Consider the following 19495-nt stretch of genomic DNA (forward strand, 5'->3'; position numbering starts at 1 on the left):
CCCTCCAGAAGCAGTAACTGTCCCTGCCACCTCAGCTCAGCCAGGGCAAGTCCAGTCCCACCTGCCCCAGGTGGTTTCTGTACCCTCACACCATTCCCAAACATAGACAATCTGCCCATGAATCCTTGCAATTGCAGGGAGTGACATGGAGCCCTGCAGAGCTGAGCACTCCCTCTGGGCACCCCAAGGACTCCCCACCCTGCTACAGTGCTGGGAGAACCCCAAGAATCCATCAGGAGCAGCCCTAGAACCCCAAGGGAACATGCAGTGCTGTCCAAGCCTGGGCTGCTGCTCTGCTGAGCTCTTGCCCCCAGGGAGGGGAAATAAACCCTCACAACTGGTGGGGTTTCTTTCAGAGCTGACAATAGATTTGCTCTCAGCTGCTTCTGTTCAAGAACTGCCTCAGCAAAGGCACCTCGAGGGCTCTGAGAAAATCTAGAACATGCTGGATTGCTGGTGGCCACCAGACAGGGCAGAGGGGCAGGGAGGGCCAGGAGGAAGCCAGGGAAGGGGATGTCTCCAGGGTTTCATTCCTGTGGAGAGCCCAGCACTGCTCTCTGAGAGTGTCAGCACTTCATCACATCCTACTTCTGTGCAACAAAGCAAACTTCCAGATCCGGAGCAGCGTCATCTGCCACTTCACAAAAATAGCACTTAAGTAACATTAAAAATGGCTTGTGAATGCAGTGAAGGACAGAAGGGGTGCAAGAGTCACTCCCTGTACAGTCATACTTACTGTGCCATCTGCCTCCTGTCTTCCTTGGTCACGTCTTGACACTGGGAAGTTTTAGAACTTAGGCTGATGCCCAAGTCAAGAACTCAGAAAAGGAGTGTAGAGATGAAAATAGCATTTTAGGGGGAAGGTACCAGGCACAACTGAATGGCCCAGGGGCCAATAGGAAAGGGAAGATGAAAAGAACAGAGGTAAACAAAACCCAAAAAAACTACAATTGAGAATGAACAAAGCTGAGACCAAGTTCTGCTGAAGAAGATCTCTAGGTCAAAGCATAAGTGTTCTAAACACTCCCACTTTACTGGAGCTGCTGAGAAGGGATTTTGTTTCTAAGGCAAATTGGGACCTGGCATGATCCAGCCTGTGAAAGGATTGCAGCTGTCGGGGAAACACCAGCAGTCCATCAGGCAATGCCAGGGAAAAGGGCCTGGTCACACAGCCTGCCAAGCAAACTAAGCAGACCTCAGGGCCTCTGGAGGAACAAGCTCCAGGGACTCCAATAAATCCAAGGGACTCTGAATACCTGCACGTAAGATCACCAGAAAATGGCACACACTGTCACCAAGGTCTGATCCTCTGGGAACTGCTCACATTCTCTCTCTGCAGATTCTCTTCCCTGATTATGAGCTCCTCATCTTCCCAGATTACAATAACCAGGATAAACCTGAGACCACTGAGGGCATTCCCCTGAAAAATCCCCGAGGGTAATAAAGGAAAACCACTTTGTGTGTGTTGGAACAAGCCCCAGCTCCCTCACTGAGCACTTCCCAGCAGAGATGGGCAGTAGCTCAGCATCTCACTCCACCTCCCTTCACCCTCCCCAGGCCTCCTTCCCCATCCCTTCCCATTACAGACTTGAGGAGGATGGTTTTGCTTTGCATTCACCAGGAAAACACTGCTGGTTTGGACACCAGATCCAAACTCTGACCCTGGGGAACATTTGCACCCCCTCTGCTCCAGTCACCTCTTCTCATAGTCCAGGTCCCCCACAGAGCCATTCATCAGCTGGTTCGGGGTCCACTTCAGTGCCATGATGTCGGCGGTCTGGTGAAGGGACAGATATCCTGGGATTGCCTCCATGTCATCTCGCTTGAGGGGAGAAACACAGGGACAGAGTGAGCTGGAAAATGCCAGGCACATGAAGCACCACCCCAGGCTGCCCGAGGCTGAGCCTTGGAACCAGTTCTGGCCCCTCACACAGCCCTGCCTGCTGCCCTGAGCCCACTCACTTACCCACAGTGAGAAACCCACTGTGGCCCTGAAAACCCTCCTGGCAGAACACCAGGACACCTCCCCAGCTTGGGATAGGCCTGAGAGCAGCTGCCCAGCAAGGAAAACTTAACAGCTCCACCTAAAAGCAGTTTGCACTTCATTTATTTGACTACAAGAAGTAGGACAGGAGGAGCAGTTTTATGGTAAAGAGTGGGCAGGGAGAGGAGCCTGCTTCTACTCAGACCAGAGCAGAGCTCTCCCATTCCACTGGGAGGATCCATATCACCAGGACCTCCACAAACACAGTCCATTCCCTGCCTTCCCAGATCAAAAATGAGCCTGTGCTTTCCTCCATCGAAGAGCAATTTGGGGTAGAATGAGCTGTTGAGGGGCAGAGCAACATTTTCAAGCCCAGATGCCCCAGCAGGAACTCACCGGCTGCACCAGGACATTGTTCTTGCCGTAGAGGAGCGTGGCACGGGAATTCTGGTGCAGTGACTCCACATAGTCCCTGGCAGACAGCGAGGGCCGGTCATCCATGCTGCCACTGGAATGTCTTTTCTGAATCTGGAAGACAGCCATCCACAAATGTGAGGTGAGCACACACACCTCTGGCTTTCCAAAAGCCCTCTTGAAGCTCATTTCCTCCTCACTTACACACTTAAGTCACTACCAGAACTCTTTCCCTCAGAGTCCTCTAAGAGGATTCCTGGCTCTGGCCAAGATAATTTCTGTACTTAGAAAAGCCCCAGGAGTGTGCTTTATTTGCAATAAACACCGCAGACTCCAGCTGCCCTTGCTTATCGTTCATGCACGATGTTCCCAAGGGGCACAGCCCCCACGATGCCCCCGTGCCCTGGCAGCCTCCATGGACCGTGCTCTCAGCACTTCTGGCTCCAAGACTTCCCTCATCAGAGGGCCCCAAAGCTCTTTTCAAACGCAGGGAGTGCAGAGCCGTGGCTGTGGCTCTGGGAGGAGCCCAGCGAGGGGCTGTCCCCCCCCCACACTCACGCAGAGCGCCGGGCGCTTGGTGGGCGAGTCCTGCCGGCAGTGGGAGCTGTGGATCCGGTGCCGCTGGACCAGCTCGTCTGCCGAGGGGTCTGTCCAGAAGTGGTCAGCGGTTTTCATCTTCGTGTACTCCAGTGCACAGGGCCCCACTGCAGAGAGGAACAGCCCAAACGTAAGGGAACCATCGGTGTTCCGATGGCCGCGGTCACCCCCCGGAACCACAGAGAAAACAACTGCATTTCACACCCAGATCACAGACAGGGTTAGAAAGCAAGCAGGGTAAGAGGAAAGTGTTACCCAGTAAAGATGCAAGAATTGGCCCATCCACAGGATCCATCAGGAGAGCCTCCTTCTCATAGTACTTACTAGAAGAAATAAAAGACGGCAGAAAGCTGGAGTGCTGCAAAATGGGACTGTAAAGTTATAGACAGTGGTTTTAAATCATTGGTATGCCCTTCTCTTTCTATATCACCCCTTGGTGGAAAAAGGGCAAGAAGCCCTTAACAGGCTGTTTCTCTAGCTGTGAAATCCCTGTGGAACAGACACCTCCTGCAGCACATTGCAAACATCACCATCTCCTGACAAAACCTGCCCAAGATTGGAGATCTTCCCCAGGACAGGTCACCTCAGCATAGAGATCCCAGAGGATAAGGACAGCACAGTCTCTGACAACCCAACCACCAGCAGGGCAAGTGTGGCCTATCTTTATTTTAGGGAGTGCCCAGTGGCCACCAGCAGCAGGGTGTCCATCAGAGTCCCCATGATGGGCATGGAGTGACACAACTGGCCTGTCCCATCCAGGGACTTCTCTGGTCCACTTGGACACAACTCAGACAGCAACACCCCCAGTCCCATCAAAGGGACAGATGCTGGCAGTGATCTGGGACAGGTGAACGGGTGGTCTGTGCCTGCACTCACCTGCTGTTCTCTACCAAGTAGTGCACGATTTTATCCAAGACCTTTTCGAAGAGGGCTGTGCGGATCCAGAGGTGTTTGATGGCCTGAGGAGACAGGTTGGGCAGCTTCGGCACCTTGCGCACGTTCTCTGGGATGCCCTGGACTTGGTTTCGCCTTTAGAGGTGCAAGACAAGAGACAACATCATCACTGGCTCGTCCTCGAGCTCTGCAGGAGCCCAGGGCACTCCCACACCTCATGGGGCACAAGGTCAGGGTTTTGGTGGTGCTGGGGGATGCCCAGGGAACTGCCTGGGACAGGGCTCTGGAGATGCTCCCTGCATCCATCCCACCCCCTGCTCCAGAAGGCCACACCTGCATTTGGAACCAGACTTACTATATCAGTTTCCCACAGTAAAGACATCCCAAAATGAGCCTCTCCCTCAGCAGAGGCCTCCAGCTCACACATGTGTCCACATGTGTCTGAGGACAGCAGTTCACAGGCAGAGCAGCTTATCTTAGGACAGCATAAAATTCCTGCCCCAGGTAGCTGCTCCATCCATCTCCCTGTTTCCTGTCCAAGGATGAGTGAGCAGCTCTCAAACAGCAGTTGAGTTACTGCAGGTTCAAGCCCTGCACACTGAGGCAGAGCAAATGTGGTTCCAGTTGACTTAGTGAACTGGCCCATAAACCCTGACAGCTCAGGAGCAACACACTCAGCTGTCCCTGAGGCACAAGAGAAGGGGCGGAGGGATAAGGACTTGCCCACCCCTGCTTAAACCACAGGCACAACTCAGTTTCCTAGGAAAGCAACCAGTTCATTCAAGACAGAAAAATCCCAGGGCAAGACACTGCTCCACTGAAGGAGCAATACCCTTGCTGAGGCTCAAGCTGGACTTGCAATCCCCAACCATACCCAAACTACACCCTCATCCCGAAACACAAGTGACCAGAGGACTGACAGCAATGCCAGTGCCTTACGCGTTCTCAATGAGCTGCTCCAGGTCTTGCACCTTCTTGCAGAGCTCCTCTGCCAGGGGGAAGCTCTTCCCCACCTTCATGAACAGCGCTGCGATCTTGTTGCTGCGCAGGAATCCGGCTGCCCTCCGCTTCAGGCCGTGCAGGACACAGGATTCCACGGCAGCTGCAACAGAGCACAGACCTCACTAGAGCACCTTCCCCATGGACGCAGGCTGGGAGAGCTAGGGCTGTTCAGCCCAGAGAAGAGAAAGTTGTGTGGAGACCTCACAGCACCTTCCAGGATCTGAAGGGGCTTCAAGAAAGTCAGAGAGGGACTTTGCATCAGGACACCTCCCACTAGTCCAGGCTGCACCAAGCCCCATCCAACCTGGACTTGAACACTTCCAGGGATGGGACAGCCACAACCTCCTAAAGCTTCTCCGACAATATATTTGAAAGCAGAGACATTCCCTCCTGGCCTTCAGGAAAACACACCTCATCAGGTAATTGCTATGCTGTGCACACACTGACACTTTCCTCTCGGGTTTCTTGTGGATTGTGGAGAAACCAAACAACTCCCTGAAGTTTTCCCTTCAGTCCAGTCTGAGGGCATGGCTGGAACCAGACTATTTCATTCCCTGTGCTGGGATGGTCCAAGCAAGGAGAAAGTTCAGGCACACTGAGAATTTCTAAAGCAGCACAGGAAATGGGGCAATTTTTTTCCCAAAAATCTCAGTGTTCACGTAAACATTTTTCCTGAAAAACAGAAAGGAATAGAGAACCTGGGGATAAACTCCAGGCAGCACCAGCAGCTTGCAATGACTCCACAGAAATACATGTACACGCACAGACTCCACTGGCAACCTGCTTCCCAAACCCCTTGGGAGGACTCTGGATGGATGTCTAGTGCCAAACACAGACTGATTAAACAGTCTGATCAAAGCACTGGAAAATCACACGGACCCACAACTCTCCCTGTGCTCTCCCAGGGGCTCTGAGGCTGGAGCACACACCCTAAGAGCACCTTGTCCATGCTAAATCCAGAGATAATGGTAGGTTTTTTAAACCTAAAAACACGAGTTTTTGAGCTCAGTCCATAACTTCTGTCACCACCAAACACACTGCGAAGAGATTCTCCCCATCCCTCAGGATAAAACCTGCAGCAGAGCCATGTGATGCAGAAGCTTTGTGCAGCTACGCCCAGGTAAAGTGGGAGCTTTGATTCCTGGCAAAAGACATCTAAAGGTATTTCTGAGTTCCCCAGAGCACTGGTGTGATTCAAACCCCTCTGGCTGAGCAGACTCAGCATTGATGTGGACACCAAACCCTCGGCTAACACCAGCCCCCAGCCCTGCTCCCAGTTCTCCATCAGCCTGGGCAGCCTGGACTGACAGATGCCAACTCGTGTTTGTCTGCTCCAAACCCCCCCTCGCAGAAGAATGGGGTGGCCGGGGGCTGCTGCCCTTTCCTGCCACACCACTGGTTCCACTGAAGGGATTTGCAGTACACTGGCCATGCAGAGGGCGGGGAGGGCTCCGTGAGGAAGGCAGCCCTCTCCAGGGAAAAGGGCAGCTCTGGCAGCCAGAGCCAGGCTTGCAGCACGCTCTGCTTGGCAGGGAAAGAGGTTATTTATAAGCTCACCAGGCTCCTGGAGAGCCACAACACCGAGGAAGGTGCACGTACCATTCAAATGAGAGAGGAACTGCAGCCAGAGCAGGAGAGGAGACACCAGCAGCCAGGAAAGGACAGCATTAAGAAGCCAAAAGGGACCAACGAGCCCTTCGTGCCTGGATGCCTCAGCTCCATGTCGCAGGAACCTATAAATAACCCCCTCGTGCTGCACAGAACAGCAGGGAATGAGTCACACCTGGGAGTCTGCTCTGCTCTTTCGATGCCGCACAAAGGGCTGGGAACGGGTTCCTGTCTTTGATGTGGGGGCTCCACAGGAAAGGAGAAAGGCTGTTGGAGCAAATCCAGAGGAGAGACACAAAGTTGAGAAGGGGACTGGAGCACCTCCCCTGTGGAGTCAGGCTGGGAGAGCTGGGGCTGTTCAGTCTGAAGAAGAAAAGATTGTGTGGAGACCTCACAGCACCTTCCAGGATCTGAAGGGGGTACAAGGGAGATGGAGAGGGACTGTGCATCAGGAACTGGAGTGACAGGACAAGGCACAATATGTTCAAACTGAAAGAGGAAATTTAGGTTAGATATTAGGAAGAAATTCCTCCCTGTGAGGGTGGTGAGGCCCTGGCACAGGTTGCCCAGAGAAGCTGTGGCTGCCCCATCCCTGGAAGTGTCCAAGGCCAGGCAGGACAGGGCTTGGAACAACCTGGGCTAGTGGAAGGTGTCCCTGCCCATGGCAGGGGGTGGAATGGGATGAGCTTTAATGTCCCTTCCAACCCAAACCATTCATTGATTCTAGGAAAAGGCAGAAGCCCCTCTGCTCTCCAAGGCAAAAAAGGAGACCTCAGCACCCCCTTCTCATTCTTTTTAGTCTGTGGGTGCTCCAATCCTGTTCAGTGGTGACAGTGCTGCACGAGCCTTCTTGGAGCAACCTCTTCAAAAGCTGCTTCTCATCACGTCTGGCATTTTCTTCCCAGCCTCCAAATTAACAAGCTGCCCTTCAGCTCTTTGTACAGGGAGGAGTGAGGCTCCCTGCACTCGCTGCCCGCAGCCCCTGCTCAGCAGCAGCCCCTCAGCCCCAGCACGTGGGCACAGTGGCTGTACCTCAGCCAACAGCCCTGCTGGGAGACGGGCACAGCCACCAGACAGGCTCCAAACAGGCACAGCCTCTCCCACTTCCCAGAAATCCAGGGCTCATGGTGTCAGAGTAGAGCTCCTGTTCCATGCGCCAGCCTCACTCACCCAACAGCCTGAAGTACTTGCCCCGCTCACAGTATGCTAATTAGTTTCAAATTAGTTTGAAATTCATCAGACACCCCCAGTCTACCAGCCAGGTCCCCCCCACTTCTACAAATGCTGGCATGTGGCAGACTGGACACCTGAAGCTGCTTTTCCTGGGCACTGACTGTCCCAGTCACACATTCTCCACTTTGAGTGGTTGACAGAGTGGCACAGGAGGGCCAAAAAAGAATAGAAACAACCTCATTTTGACATCCTGATCGTAAAGTCTCTCCGATGATCAAACCTGTGACACATTCCACCTGGAACAAGGCTGCTCTGTCCTGCTCCCCACTACCTTTGAGGTACAAATACTCCTCCTCTCCAGCTCCCCAGTTTTTGCTCACAGGCCTCCAGCACATCTCAGAGCCCAAACCCAACAGCCCTTCAGGGAGACTTTTAGAAACCTCCTTGCCAAGGTTTTTATGGATCCATTCTGAAACACTTCCACATTTACAAAATTTTTATACCAGTAGGAGAAAAATAGGTAAGAAAGCAGGCTAGTAAAAACACAGCTGCCAGAAAACAAGCCCCAAACCAGCCCAGTATCAGAGCAGATCTTCTACAGACTCCATCTCTCTCTCAGCCTCTGGCCTCTCTGCTCCTGCACTCTGGCAGACTGCAGACTCCTTTCCATAAATTCCTATTCCATCATAGCAAAGAAATATTTGGACTTGACAGACTTTCAGTTGAATCAATTCTCAAGGAAATTTAAAAATAAAATATTATTTCTAGTACTTCCTAAGTGGCTGCACACACTGCCAGCATCCATCCTTCTTTGACACATCTCAATATATTTTAGGCACAGGGCAAAGGCCTCAGGGACTCTGACTGCTGCCAGAACAACTCACCCACTGGCACCAATCCCCTCCCCAGCCCAGTGCTCTGGAGCTGGAGCATGTTCCCAGGAATGGCACATGGCACAGCAGGGAAAGCCCAGCACCAAGAGGGTGCTCCAGCCCCAGCCCAGGTCAGCATCCTGCTGTCGGGGACTCACCGCAGAAGGAGATGATGTGGCTGCTGTCCTCGTGCACAAACTTCCTCGTCACTGCCTCCTCCATGATCTGCTTCACCTGTGGCACAGAGGCAGATGGAGAAAACATGGAATTTCAGCCATGGACCAGCACGAGGAGACCTGTGGTGGGGTGGGCACTCAGAAACCTCCCCTGCTCCCTGATTTTTCCAGTGGTACAGGGGCTCTCATGGAGGATCAGTGCAGCTCTGCCTACTGAGCATCACCAGCTGTTTCAAAAAGTCAGGTATAAAAAAAAGGGAAAACTGAGAAACTTCAAAGTAGGAAAACGATGAGCAGAGAATTAACTGCAGGAATTGAGCATCATTTAGATAAAAGTCTTCTAATAAAGGGTAAGCAGATCTCATATTTAATGCTCTTACAGTATTGTTCTGTTCCTTCCTTTTATGTGACAAATTTCATGTGACACAGCTGTCCCAAATGACTGTAACTATCCATCAATGCCTAATTCAGGGGTCACCTGGCACCAGCTGTGCCCAGGAATGCCATTTGCAGGGCAACACCAGCAGCTCTGCCCTCACTGACTCTCACTGCAGTGCAGCTGATCAAAAGGAAACTGGCACTAGTGCACATCAGGGGCACGATTAGGGGATGAAAATAAATAGGAACCCACATAAATTAGGAGGGTAATTTTTGCAGAGAGAAGATAGGAGGTCAGATCTGCCAGGTAAGCAGAGTGCAGAGGTGGTGACTTCCATCCCCAGCTGCACCCTCCCTAATCCAGCTGAAATCAGCAAAAGTCCAGCTGAATCTTTTCTCCTTAAATGTTCAGTTCCCAACCAGTTTTCCTGTTTAACATAGAGCTGCCAGCATGCCCAGATCTCCTCTTCCAGTGCCTCTACAACATCTTGCTTTTCACTCCTTGGTTTCAGAAACCACAGGGGAGAGGGTTCCCAGTGCTGTGGGCACAAGGGAAGCTCTGCTTAGCAAGGTGTTCCCTCTGAAGGCACAGGGAGGAGGGAAAACCAGCAGGTCAGGACTTGGCCAAGCAAACCTTGGGTGTATGAGAGACCTTTAATAGCATCATTTGGGGAATTAAACTCCTTTGCAAGATATAATCAAGGTCAATTTTGCACAGCTAACAGCTCAATAAAGGAAATCCTTTACGGGTATGGATTAAAGAAAGAGTCCTCTCTGAAGCCAAAGCTCCTCTGTGCGTCAGAGCCATCAGGTGAGCTCCCAACCCTGCTCCCTACCGGGTGACTAATGGAACCCGATCGTGAGCACTGAGACTTCCATGGATCCCAGCAGCTCAGATGAGCTGACAGTGAGTCAGGAAGTCACAGCAAGGAATGTCACTGAGATGTGGACCTCAGGACTGGAGATGGCTCAGAGCACTGGGAAATCCCCCTTGGCAGAGCATGATCCAGCTCCTGCAGCTCCCACAACCCGACTGCGCTCAGAGCAGTGACTCCAGCTGCAGGAACATCCCAGGGCAGCAAACTCTGCTTCCAAGGACCCTAAAAAGCTTTACTGTGTCTCAAAACTGCAGCTATCCCTGATCAGGGCACCTCCTGGTGCTCCTTCCTCACGCCCCACGTACAGTTTTCCCCTCATCCCAGTGCCCCATGCTGAGCACCAGGGAAGGGGCAGCTGCATTCCTCACTCAGCTTCCCAGCTCCAGCATTTAGTTCTAAACTTCAACAGAAGGAACACTGCAAAAGAGAAACAGGGACAGAGCAAAGTCCCAGCAAGAGGAAAGGATCCCTTTCTCCCACATATCCCTCGACCTCGGTAGCAGTGGTGGATTAGGGATGGGAAGCACCAGCACCAGTGCCCAGGTGAACACCAGAGTTGCTCCTTTTCCCCCACCTGACATTACACGTGTCCCTCAAAGACATGCCAGTCCCCCCTTCTGAAACCTCAACCAACTCAGGACCCATCACCAACCACCCCCTTGGGGCAGCCCTGGAAGGGAGGTCTGACAAGGCACGTCTTGGGGCCCTCAGGGATTCCCCAAAATTTGGCTCTCCCAGCTGGCTGAGCTCTCCTTGTCCAGATGGCTCATGGACCTCACCCAGCCAGGCTGAGCCTCCTCTGTCAGCAGGACACGGCACTTCCCTCTCCCACATCCAACTGATCCACCAGAAAACAACAATGCACAGATAGTAAATTTACCCTCATGGAGACACTGGTAATATCAGCATTTTAACCCCCCCCCCCAAAATACACTTGAGAACCAATGCACAGAGTTATATCTTTACCAGCTTCAGATTAAATTAGGAAATATTCCAAAAAGCAGTATATTCAAATATCTGTTCAAAATTTGAATATATTGACACAACACCCGCAGTGACACCGGCCCAGGGCCTTCCCCAGGGCAGTGACCATCTGCCTGTCCAGGGCCTGTGGAGCAGCCAGGACAGCAGGACTCCAGCTCCAACCACCTGCACGCTCGAGGCACAAACAAAAAACCTTTCAAGAGACACAGTTTAGTGGAAAATTACTCATTAAAAGTAAAAAAAATGCACTGTGTTGACTGAGGTTATCACACTAAAAATAAATCTGCAGGACTAGAAGTGGAAAGGGCACTGCAACAAGGGCACTCACCTGGCATGTGACAAACACAAATACCAGTCACAGCAGGTAGAGGCCAGACAGGCAGACAGGGACTTGCAACAGAAAACAAGGGATATTATGGAATCATGGAATGGTTTGAGTTGGAAGGGACCTTAAAGTTCATCCATTCCCACTCCCTGCCATGGACAGGGACACCTTCCACTACACCAGGTTGCTCCTAACCCCATCCAACTTGGCCTTGAACACTTCCAGGGAACAGAATCAACACTTCCAGGGCGTAGAATCAAGAGATTCTAACTTTCTCTACATACTAAGAAAGAAATCTTACATTTGCCCATACACAGACATGTCTGAAGGACAGCTCTAAGCCAGAGAACCAAAAAACCTCTGACAGATCCCCTCCTATGCTGTTGTCTGCAGGTCCCAAAGGATTCTCCCACCTGGACCCCAACCCTTCCACAGCCAGCTGGGATCACAAACACCACGGATCCCATCTGCCACGTGCTCCCAGATCCACCAGGAGTTTGTGACACTGAGGGGATGGGGAACAGCTCAGCCACACTTGGCTCCCTCCACAGAGAAGACTTGAACAGCCTCTAAATGTGCTGCATTCCAGCATTTTAATGCTAATTCTCCGATTGTAGCCAGAACAATCCCAGCAGATGAAGCTGCCCACTCTGGATCTCATGCCAGCCTAAGGAAATGAGATGTTTGCTCTTCTTTTATGAGAAAGGAAATTAAAACAGCAACTAATAATTTAGCTGTAGGTAAACTAGAGAGGAATCTCATCAAGTATTCCACAACAGTACAAACAATCCTCCTGGCTCCAGCTGTGAGCACAGGACAAGACAACAGAGCAGGGTGACAGGGCCACCCCACAACAGGGTGTCCACACAAACTCAACAGCATTAATTAATAATTTATAATCCAAAGCCACAAGCAAAGACAGGCCAGTCTCAACACTACCTGAACCACTACAGTCTGAATCACTGACTCCTGAACGGGAGAGCTGATCCTGCTGTGCTTTACATGAACGTTTGAACTACAATGAAAACCACTTTTTCTCCTCTGTGTTCCATTTCCAAAGCCAGATCCAAGAACCACAGGCACTGAGTGGAGCTCAGGTTATGGCATTCCTTAGGGGCACCAGAAATCCTGGTGCGCCTCCTTCAGACCAGGGATTTGAGCTTGCACCCCATTCCTCCAGGGAGGCTTCTGATCCCTCAGCCCCTCCTGTGGTTCCCCTCACCCTGGGCAGCTCCATCCCAGCCCAAACTCTGCTATTAGAATTTAATTTCACTGACTGCTTTTTTCACCCTTAAAAAGGAAACCAAACCCTCACCTATCCATCAACCCCAGACCCCAGTGAGGGATGAAGGCTTAGACCTCTCTGCTATGAAATTCCCAGGGATACACTCCATCCAAGTCCAGTTTTCCTGTCACCCAGCCCTGCTGTCATTTATACTGCTGGAACAAGCCAAATATTACCACAGCTACAACCACCACCGAGGTGCAGGGACCAGGAGCAAGCCAAGAACTCCGGGTTTAATTAGTCTAAGGCAATATTGACTCACAACTGTTTTACCTGGCTGGATTTTTTCCCATACAACCTGTACTGTATAGATTATTCAGGGATGTTTGCAGTCACTATTTTCCTGCCATCCTTTTATTCAGGGATGTTTGCAGTCACTGCTTTCCTGCCATGCCTCTTGCAAAGCCTTTTGCTGGTTATCAAGTCATTTCTATGGGAGCACAGCACCTCCCCTATATTTGGCCATGCTCATAACTCTGTGAAATTGTTTACAGCAAGCCAGATGCAAACAGAGTTCCCAGTGTGATCCTTTTCCCAGTCCTGCTCCAAGGTGAAGCTCGGTCACGTTGCCAAAGGCTGAGAACAGCAAGCTCTAAGGTACAGCCACGGTGACACTCCCAGGCACAGGTCTGGTCACCAGATCCAGCACCAAAAAATGTCTGGCAGAGCAAAAAAACGTGGCAAAGCATCCAGACATTGCAGCAAAAGCAATGGGAGAGCAGATCCAGGTCTGATTTCAGCCCTCAGAGTGGGACTTCCCTTCATGTAAGTGAAAGCTACAGTAAAATAAATGTTCCAGTGATTGAGTTCATCTTCAGAGAAGTGTGTTTTTAGGAACTGCTGTCAATCTGTTTTGGGCAAACATGGTAAGACCTTCTGCTGAATGTCCACGTAACTCACACCCTGAAAACAAAGGATTTACAGTAAAAAACAGAGCGGAGATGAAGATGTTTTCTGAAAACAGAGCAGAGATGAAGATGTTTTCTGAAAACAGAGCGGAGATGAAGATGTTTTCTGCTCCCTCTGAACAGCCACCTCTGCATGGGGTGTCAAGGACTTGGGTGGGATGAGAGGATGCAAGACCAGAGCCAGGAAGCTGCACTGGCTGTATCCCCTCAGAATCATAGAATCATGGGATTGTTTAGGTTGGAAAAGACCTCCAGTATCATCAAGCCCATTAAGCCAGCACTGCCAGGCTCAATATTCCTCTTCAATCCACCTCAGATTCAACCGACAGGCCCTCAAACAAAAGCCATCAAACAGACAAAAAAAACCCCCAAGCAAATAAAAAACCCCCACAACAACAAAAAAACCCCAACCCATGGATGATTCAGGCTTTAAACTTGGTTTGCTTTCATACATTTGCTTTTCAAATTCTTTTCTGAGCTGGAGTTTTCTCGTTCTCATCACAGTGTAAGTGCTGCTTTAATTATGTGTTTGGAAGTTAATTCTCACACTTAAAATCCCATTTTCCACGTCAGTTTTGGTGCAACAAGTCCACGTGGGCAGCCCTTGCTGTAATCTGAGCATTTCTGTAATTGCTTCTCTGAACCAAGGTCCCTTTCCAGGAACAGGCTCTGGTTAAGCTCCACAGGAAGCAGCTCCCTACTCTGCACAAAGTGTGTCCCTGTAGCACTGCAGCATTGCCACTTCTCAGGTGTTTTAAAATGCTGAAGGATCACTTAGATGCCATATTAAGACAACCCCAGGCATGGCTGTACATGACAAACACAATTCCCCTGCAGCACAGGTGAACACCTCCCAGCAGGAACACAAGCCTGGTTTGGTTGGATGTGCCAAAGGTGGTTCAGTGTCCAAGGCACAGCAAGGGCAGAATCTCTGCTCAGCTCCAGGACACAAAGACATTACCCCAGACCCCAAGTCCTTCTGGACTGGCCACCCCAGTGCCCACAGAAGTCTCTGTGTGCTGGGAATGGTGGATGGAAATCCCAAGACACTGGATCTCACCACCCATGCTGGAGCTAAAAGCCACCTTTTCAGCTAAAGCAGAACTTCTCAGACCAAAACCTGTCATCAGTCAGATTTATCTTCTCCTTTGAAAATGAAACATCTGCCTGTTGCCTGTCTTGTTGCTACAATATCTTTTTTTAGAAGACTTGTTTATAAAATTCACATTGTCAAACAGTGTTGAAAGATTCCATGTTTCTGATGCGTTACCATGTTTCTTATCTATCCAGCAACAAACACCCTGATCATCCAAAGGCAGGTGCCAGACACACTGCTCAGCACCATCACGAGTTGCAGCCACACTCTGCCACTTCTCCAAGACTTTACTGGCTGACCACTAAATAAACCAAATTAATTGGGCTCTGATCAGTTAAAACACCCCCAGCTGCAGAGCACATGCACTATTTATACCCAGAGATCTAAGGGCTCCCACCAGACATTCTGATGTCCCCCCAGCACGGGGGGACAGCTTGGGGACAGCTCTGAGGGCACCAGGCACTTGCCTTTAAAGCCATTTGGCAGCTCCCTGTTCTTGCTGCCACAGAAACATCGATCACAGTCCTACCCACGGAGACCTTTGGCTTTTCTAAAAGTCTTATTTAATTATTTATCGCTGCTTGCTGAATAAAACATGGCACTTTCTGCAGCTGAGGGATCCTCACACGTGGGATTTCCAGGCCAGACCTTCCCCAGGCACAACGTGTGCTCACGGCTGGGGAGCGGGATGAGGCTCCTTGGAGGGGAAGGGGGAGAAGAACCCTGAATATCTGGGCAGTTGGCTGGAAAGTAAATTTAAAAAATATTAATGGAAGGATCCATAAGATAAGAATGCACCCTGGGGGACACAGGAATGATCCCAGAGATGTGTATTTCCTGATAGTGCTTTGCACCAGACTTTCTTCATAGGGCATCAACTTTTGGCCAAAAATCTGTGCTTACAACACTAATTTAAGCTCACTAAGATCACGTTATAGCTGGTTCTATTCCTGTTGTGCTTGTCAAACACACATTTCCAAGCCATCTGTTGGCACTGCTGGCACTGGTTGTTGTAAATGCTCAATACAGACATTTAAGGAAACATTTAAGGAAAACTTTAGTCATTTCTGTGTTTCCAGCACCTGACCTCGAAGCTTTGCCCTGTTCTGCTCTCATCCCAAGGCTCCTGTTTTCCCAGATGATGTCACCCTGACAAGCTTTTTGGATTCAATTAAACATAGCAAAGACTGACACTATTTGCACCAAAATCAAGTGCAACTTTCAGCTCCAAATTGCTCTGAAGTCCTGAATCTGTGCAAACCCAGGTATTTCCATGGCAACGGCCAGGACATCAGGAGGGAAGGGGATGATATTTTGGCAGCAGAGAGGGGAGGTTGGGTGGGGAGGAAGGAGGACTGAGGCACATGGACTGAAGGGAGATGTGAAGAAGGGGAAAAGCAGCACAAAACCTGCTCTGGGGATGAAGGATCTAGCCAGGGGTTTCTGGAGCATGAGAGCACTCGTGCACCCCTTTGCTTTTATCTTTAAAAGGAGAGGAAATGGTCCCCAGTGATCAGTGATGCTCTTCAGAGCAGATCGATGCAGGCAATCCAGAAATGCTGCATAAAGGATATCTGTTTACTCCTAGTAGAGGAACAGCTGAAAAGGGCTGCCCTGGGTGCTTAAGAGACATCAGAAGGTCCTTCTGCAAACAGCAGCTTTCATTACCAACCTGCAGCTCATCATCCTCATTTCATCCTCATCTTCATCTTGCCTGAGCACTTTTGACAGCCACACAAAAGCCTTTTTCTTTTTTTTTTTTTATGAACTGGCTTTGAGAGCATTTAAAGCTCTCAACATTAATTTTTCAAATCCTAGTAACATTAAATTAATTTACAATTTTCTACCAATCCAGAAGGAAATAGCTGGCACTGATGCCCGCAATCTGATATTTTGGAACCACGGGCACATAGAAAAACAAACCCATGATGCAAAAATATTGCTCTTACCAGTGATTTGTGTTATTTAGCCACAAACCAGACAACGTGGCTGCAAAGTGGGGGCTTCGTTTAAAGGGTGGGAGGAAGAGACTCACTGTTGTCCCCATGACACACGATGAAGGAATTAGTCAACAGCTACACAGTGACAACCATTCAAACTATTAAAAACAAACAATATATCTGATAGAAGACAAGCAGGCTGTGGTCAAACCAAATTTTTAAAAGAATTCTAAGAACAGGCAGCAAAATGTTCAATCCAAGCTCAGCGGTTACTGACAAGTAAAGAACTAAAGCTGCTTGCTGAGTGGCAAGTTAAATATAAACTAAGTTTTTGCAGAAGAATAACCAAGATGACTGTTTACTTTCATATTCCATTCAGCTTTTCACTCAACTCGTTTTCCAGGCACACACAGCACAGGTGTATTGCACTGGTAACACCTGCTTCCCCACCCACCCCTCTGTGCAATGCAATTACCTGGAGGTGGTTAAAAATAGACCTCCTCTTTTAAAAACGAAACTTGTAAAAGAAGGGGAGGAGCACAGGCTCAAGGAGAATATTTGTAGTCAAAAACCCACACTCCTTCAAGCCTGGGTATTTCAGGCTCTGGATTTGTAAAGAAGCCTCATTCCACTTGATAAAAGCTCTAAAAAAAAAAAAATAAATCAGAGAATATTGGTTATGCTTCTTATCCTGCACAACAGGAAACAGGATTCCTTACAAAGTCAGACTTCTCTCCCTCCCTTGCAGCCTGCTGACAAATAGTCAATTCTGCAGCTTCTGGGCTTAGTTTGATTTATTGTGACCATATGGGGAGGGGGAGAGGAAGGAGACGGTGACAGATAACACAACTCATCTCAACATGTACAACCACTGCAGCGCAGGACTGCTTCAAAATAAAATGCATTAACCATGGCAACAGCCCAATAGCGAGGGCTGCTGGCTCACACAGTGCTCTGGGTAATGTCAGTTTACTGTTGATCTCCCTGCTCGGATCAGACCTTGCCTTCCCAGTGTTTTACTCACTCAGTTATGGCACTGGGATGGCAGATGTGGCACAGCTCCCCAAGGATGATCCCTGGCTGTCCCCTGTCTCAGCAGAGTTCACCTGTACTGAGGGCCCCAGCAGCTCACACAGAGCCATGGCTGAAGCAAAACCAGACATGGTCTAGTGACATGACAATACACAGGTTTGTGGAAGGTAAAAATTCTGGGAGTGGGAAAAAAAAACCAAAACAGGAGGTTTCTGCAGTTGGCCCTTTCTACTGCTCCCTGGAGTCTGCACAAGCTCCTGACTTAACCTGGGGTCAGTTTAGGAGAGGAAGAAAAACCAAAAGCATGAGCAAAACAGGCCTAATGAGTAGGGAGCAACAGACACAAGAATGTCCCACCTGCTCCCAGTTTCAGGAATGCTGCTAAATAATTAATTACATAATCTACAGGATCATGTTTCCCCAGGTTTTTTAATTCCTACCAGAACAAAGCCCAGGTGGAGAGCACAGAGTGTGGGTTCCCCGTGGAATTCCCCCACCTGTGTGGCTGTGGGCACCAGGCAGGCAGAAACCGCAAAGGAAGGGCAACCATGTAGGCAACCTGTGTAGGCAGAGAACCCACATCCCCACCAACATCCCAAGGTGGAGTCCAGAGTGATGGGACCGCAAGGAAAAAGTCCGTGCTCTCCATCAGCACTAACGGGCTGCTGGAGAGATCCCAGAGTGTGTCAAACACCCCCACCACAGCACCAGGGCAGAAAGGCTTTCCCCACGCACCCCTCCCTCCTTCAGGCTTTACTAACATTCACCAAACCCACGTTTACCTCCCCAAATGCCAGTGGGAAGGATATGTCACAAGCCCAGCTCTGCTCCCTGAGGCACAAGCTGCACCTTCTCCCAGCACACAGCCCTGGGAGGGAGTGAAGCCAGGCATTGAAGGCCAGCACAGGAGATGCTCACGGGCAGTGAGAGCCCACAGAGGCACAGTGGGCTCTGGTAGAAGCTCCCAGCTGGGAGCACAGCCCTCACCTCCCACCCCCAGAGGCAGCCGACGCTCAGGCCGTCGTGTCTCTGCGCTCAGGAGCAGCCACAGACAGTAATAATGAGATGGCAGCTCCATCCACCACGCTAAATAAATGTCATACCCTTTTCCTGGTTTAATAGCAGTTGCCCAGGCAACCGGTAGTATTCCTTAGCACCACACCCGGCAGAGGATTAAAGGTGGGAAATGGTCCGGATGAACAGCACTGTCACCCTCCCCAGACCCACCACCCACAGGTCTGGTTCACATGACCCCGAGCAGTGTCTTCCACTTCCCGGAGCCCCTAAGGTACATATCGATATGCTCATAAAACCAGAAACAAAACTCATCCCCTCTCCAATGTTCTGGGGGGATGACCTGCAGGGACGGACCACGGGCAGGAGGTGACAACCGCTCCCGGTGACCCAACGCTCCAGCACAGGGCAGGACTCGGCTCCTCGATGTACTGTGGGCTCTCGGTGTAACGCCACAGGCGATAAACACGGAGCTCTGCGCTGGCGGAGGAGCTCGAGGCAGCCCAGCATAAAACACGGTCTAAACTAATAGAGTTAAAGATGCCTGAGAAGAGGGAGCAGAGCGAGATGAGAAATGCCATCACCCTGCACTGGACACATATGTGTCCACCCCCCTTTTTCCCAGCCAGGGTCCCCAGCACCCGCCGCCCCCCGCCCTGCCAAGGAGCACCGCGCTGCCGGGAGGGCTCGTCCCATCTCCGCTCCCAAGGGAAGGATGCAGCACCGGGACTCGCCCCTTTTTCCCTGCGGAAAATCCCAAGTTGTGGTGTGCTCTGCGCCCAGGCAGAGGCGATTTTCCCAGGATGCGGGGCGCTGGGATGCCGGGCACTGGCGCTGCAGGGATGCTCCTCCGCCCGCCGAGACCCGCAGCCGCGCCCGGGTGGGCTGATGGCCCCGGGGTGGGCTCTCGGCCCCAGTCGGGGCTGGTTTTTTTT

The 19495-nt window shown here is 50.7% G+C and overlaps 1 protein-coding gene across 4 annotated transcripts in view; it reads right to left on the reverse strand.

The window, feature by feature from the left end:
* The window catches only part of SGSM1 (small G protein signaling modulator 1), a 36442-nt gene that overhangs the window by 16610 nt on the left and 337 nt on the right, over nt 1–19495 (reverse strand). For 3 of the 4 annotated variants that reach the window (XM_027711247.2, XM_027711246.2, XM_027711249.2), the window contains exons 3-9: nt 8703–8778; nt 4829–4991; nt 3872–4024; nt 3251–3318; nt 2957–3102; nt 2381–2512; nt 1698–1822 (exon numbers count right to left, since the gene is read on the reverse strand). In XM_027711247.2, coding sequence (XP_027567048.1) covers nt 1698–1822; nt 2381–2512; nt 2957–3102; nt 3251–3318; nt 3872–4024; nt 4829–4991; nt 8703–8778 — 863 coding nt within the window. Of the gene's footprint in view, nt 1–1697; nt 1823–2380; nt 2513–2956; nt 3103–3250; nt 3319–3871; nt 4025–4828; nt 4992–8702; nt 8779–12843; nt 13415–19495 lie in introns of those variants that run through there. The other variant, XM_027711248.2, reaches the window with a different exon arrangement.

Source organism: Pipra filicauda, unplaced genomic scaffold (assembly GCF_003945595.2).
Source record: "Pipra filicauda isolate LSUMZ 115617 unplaced genomic scaffold, ASM394559v2 scaffold33_size4404698_pilon, whole genome shotgun sequence".
NCBI lineage: Eukaryota > Metazoa > Chordata > Aves > Passeriformes > Pipridae > Pipra > Pipra filicauda.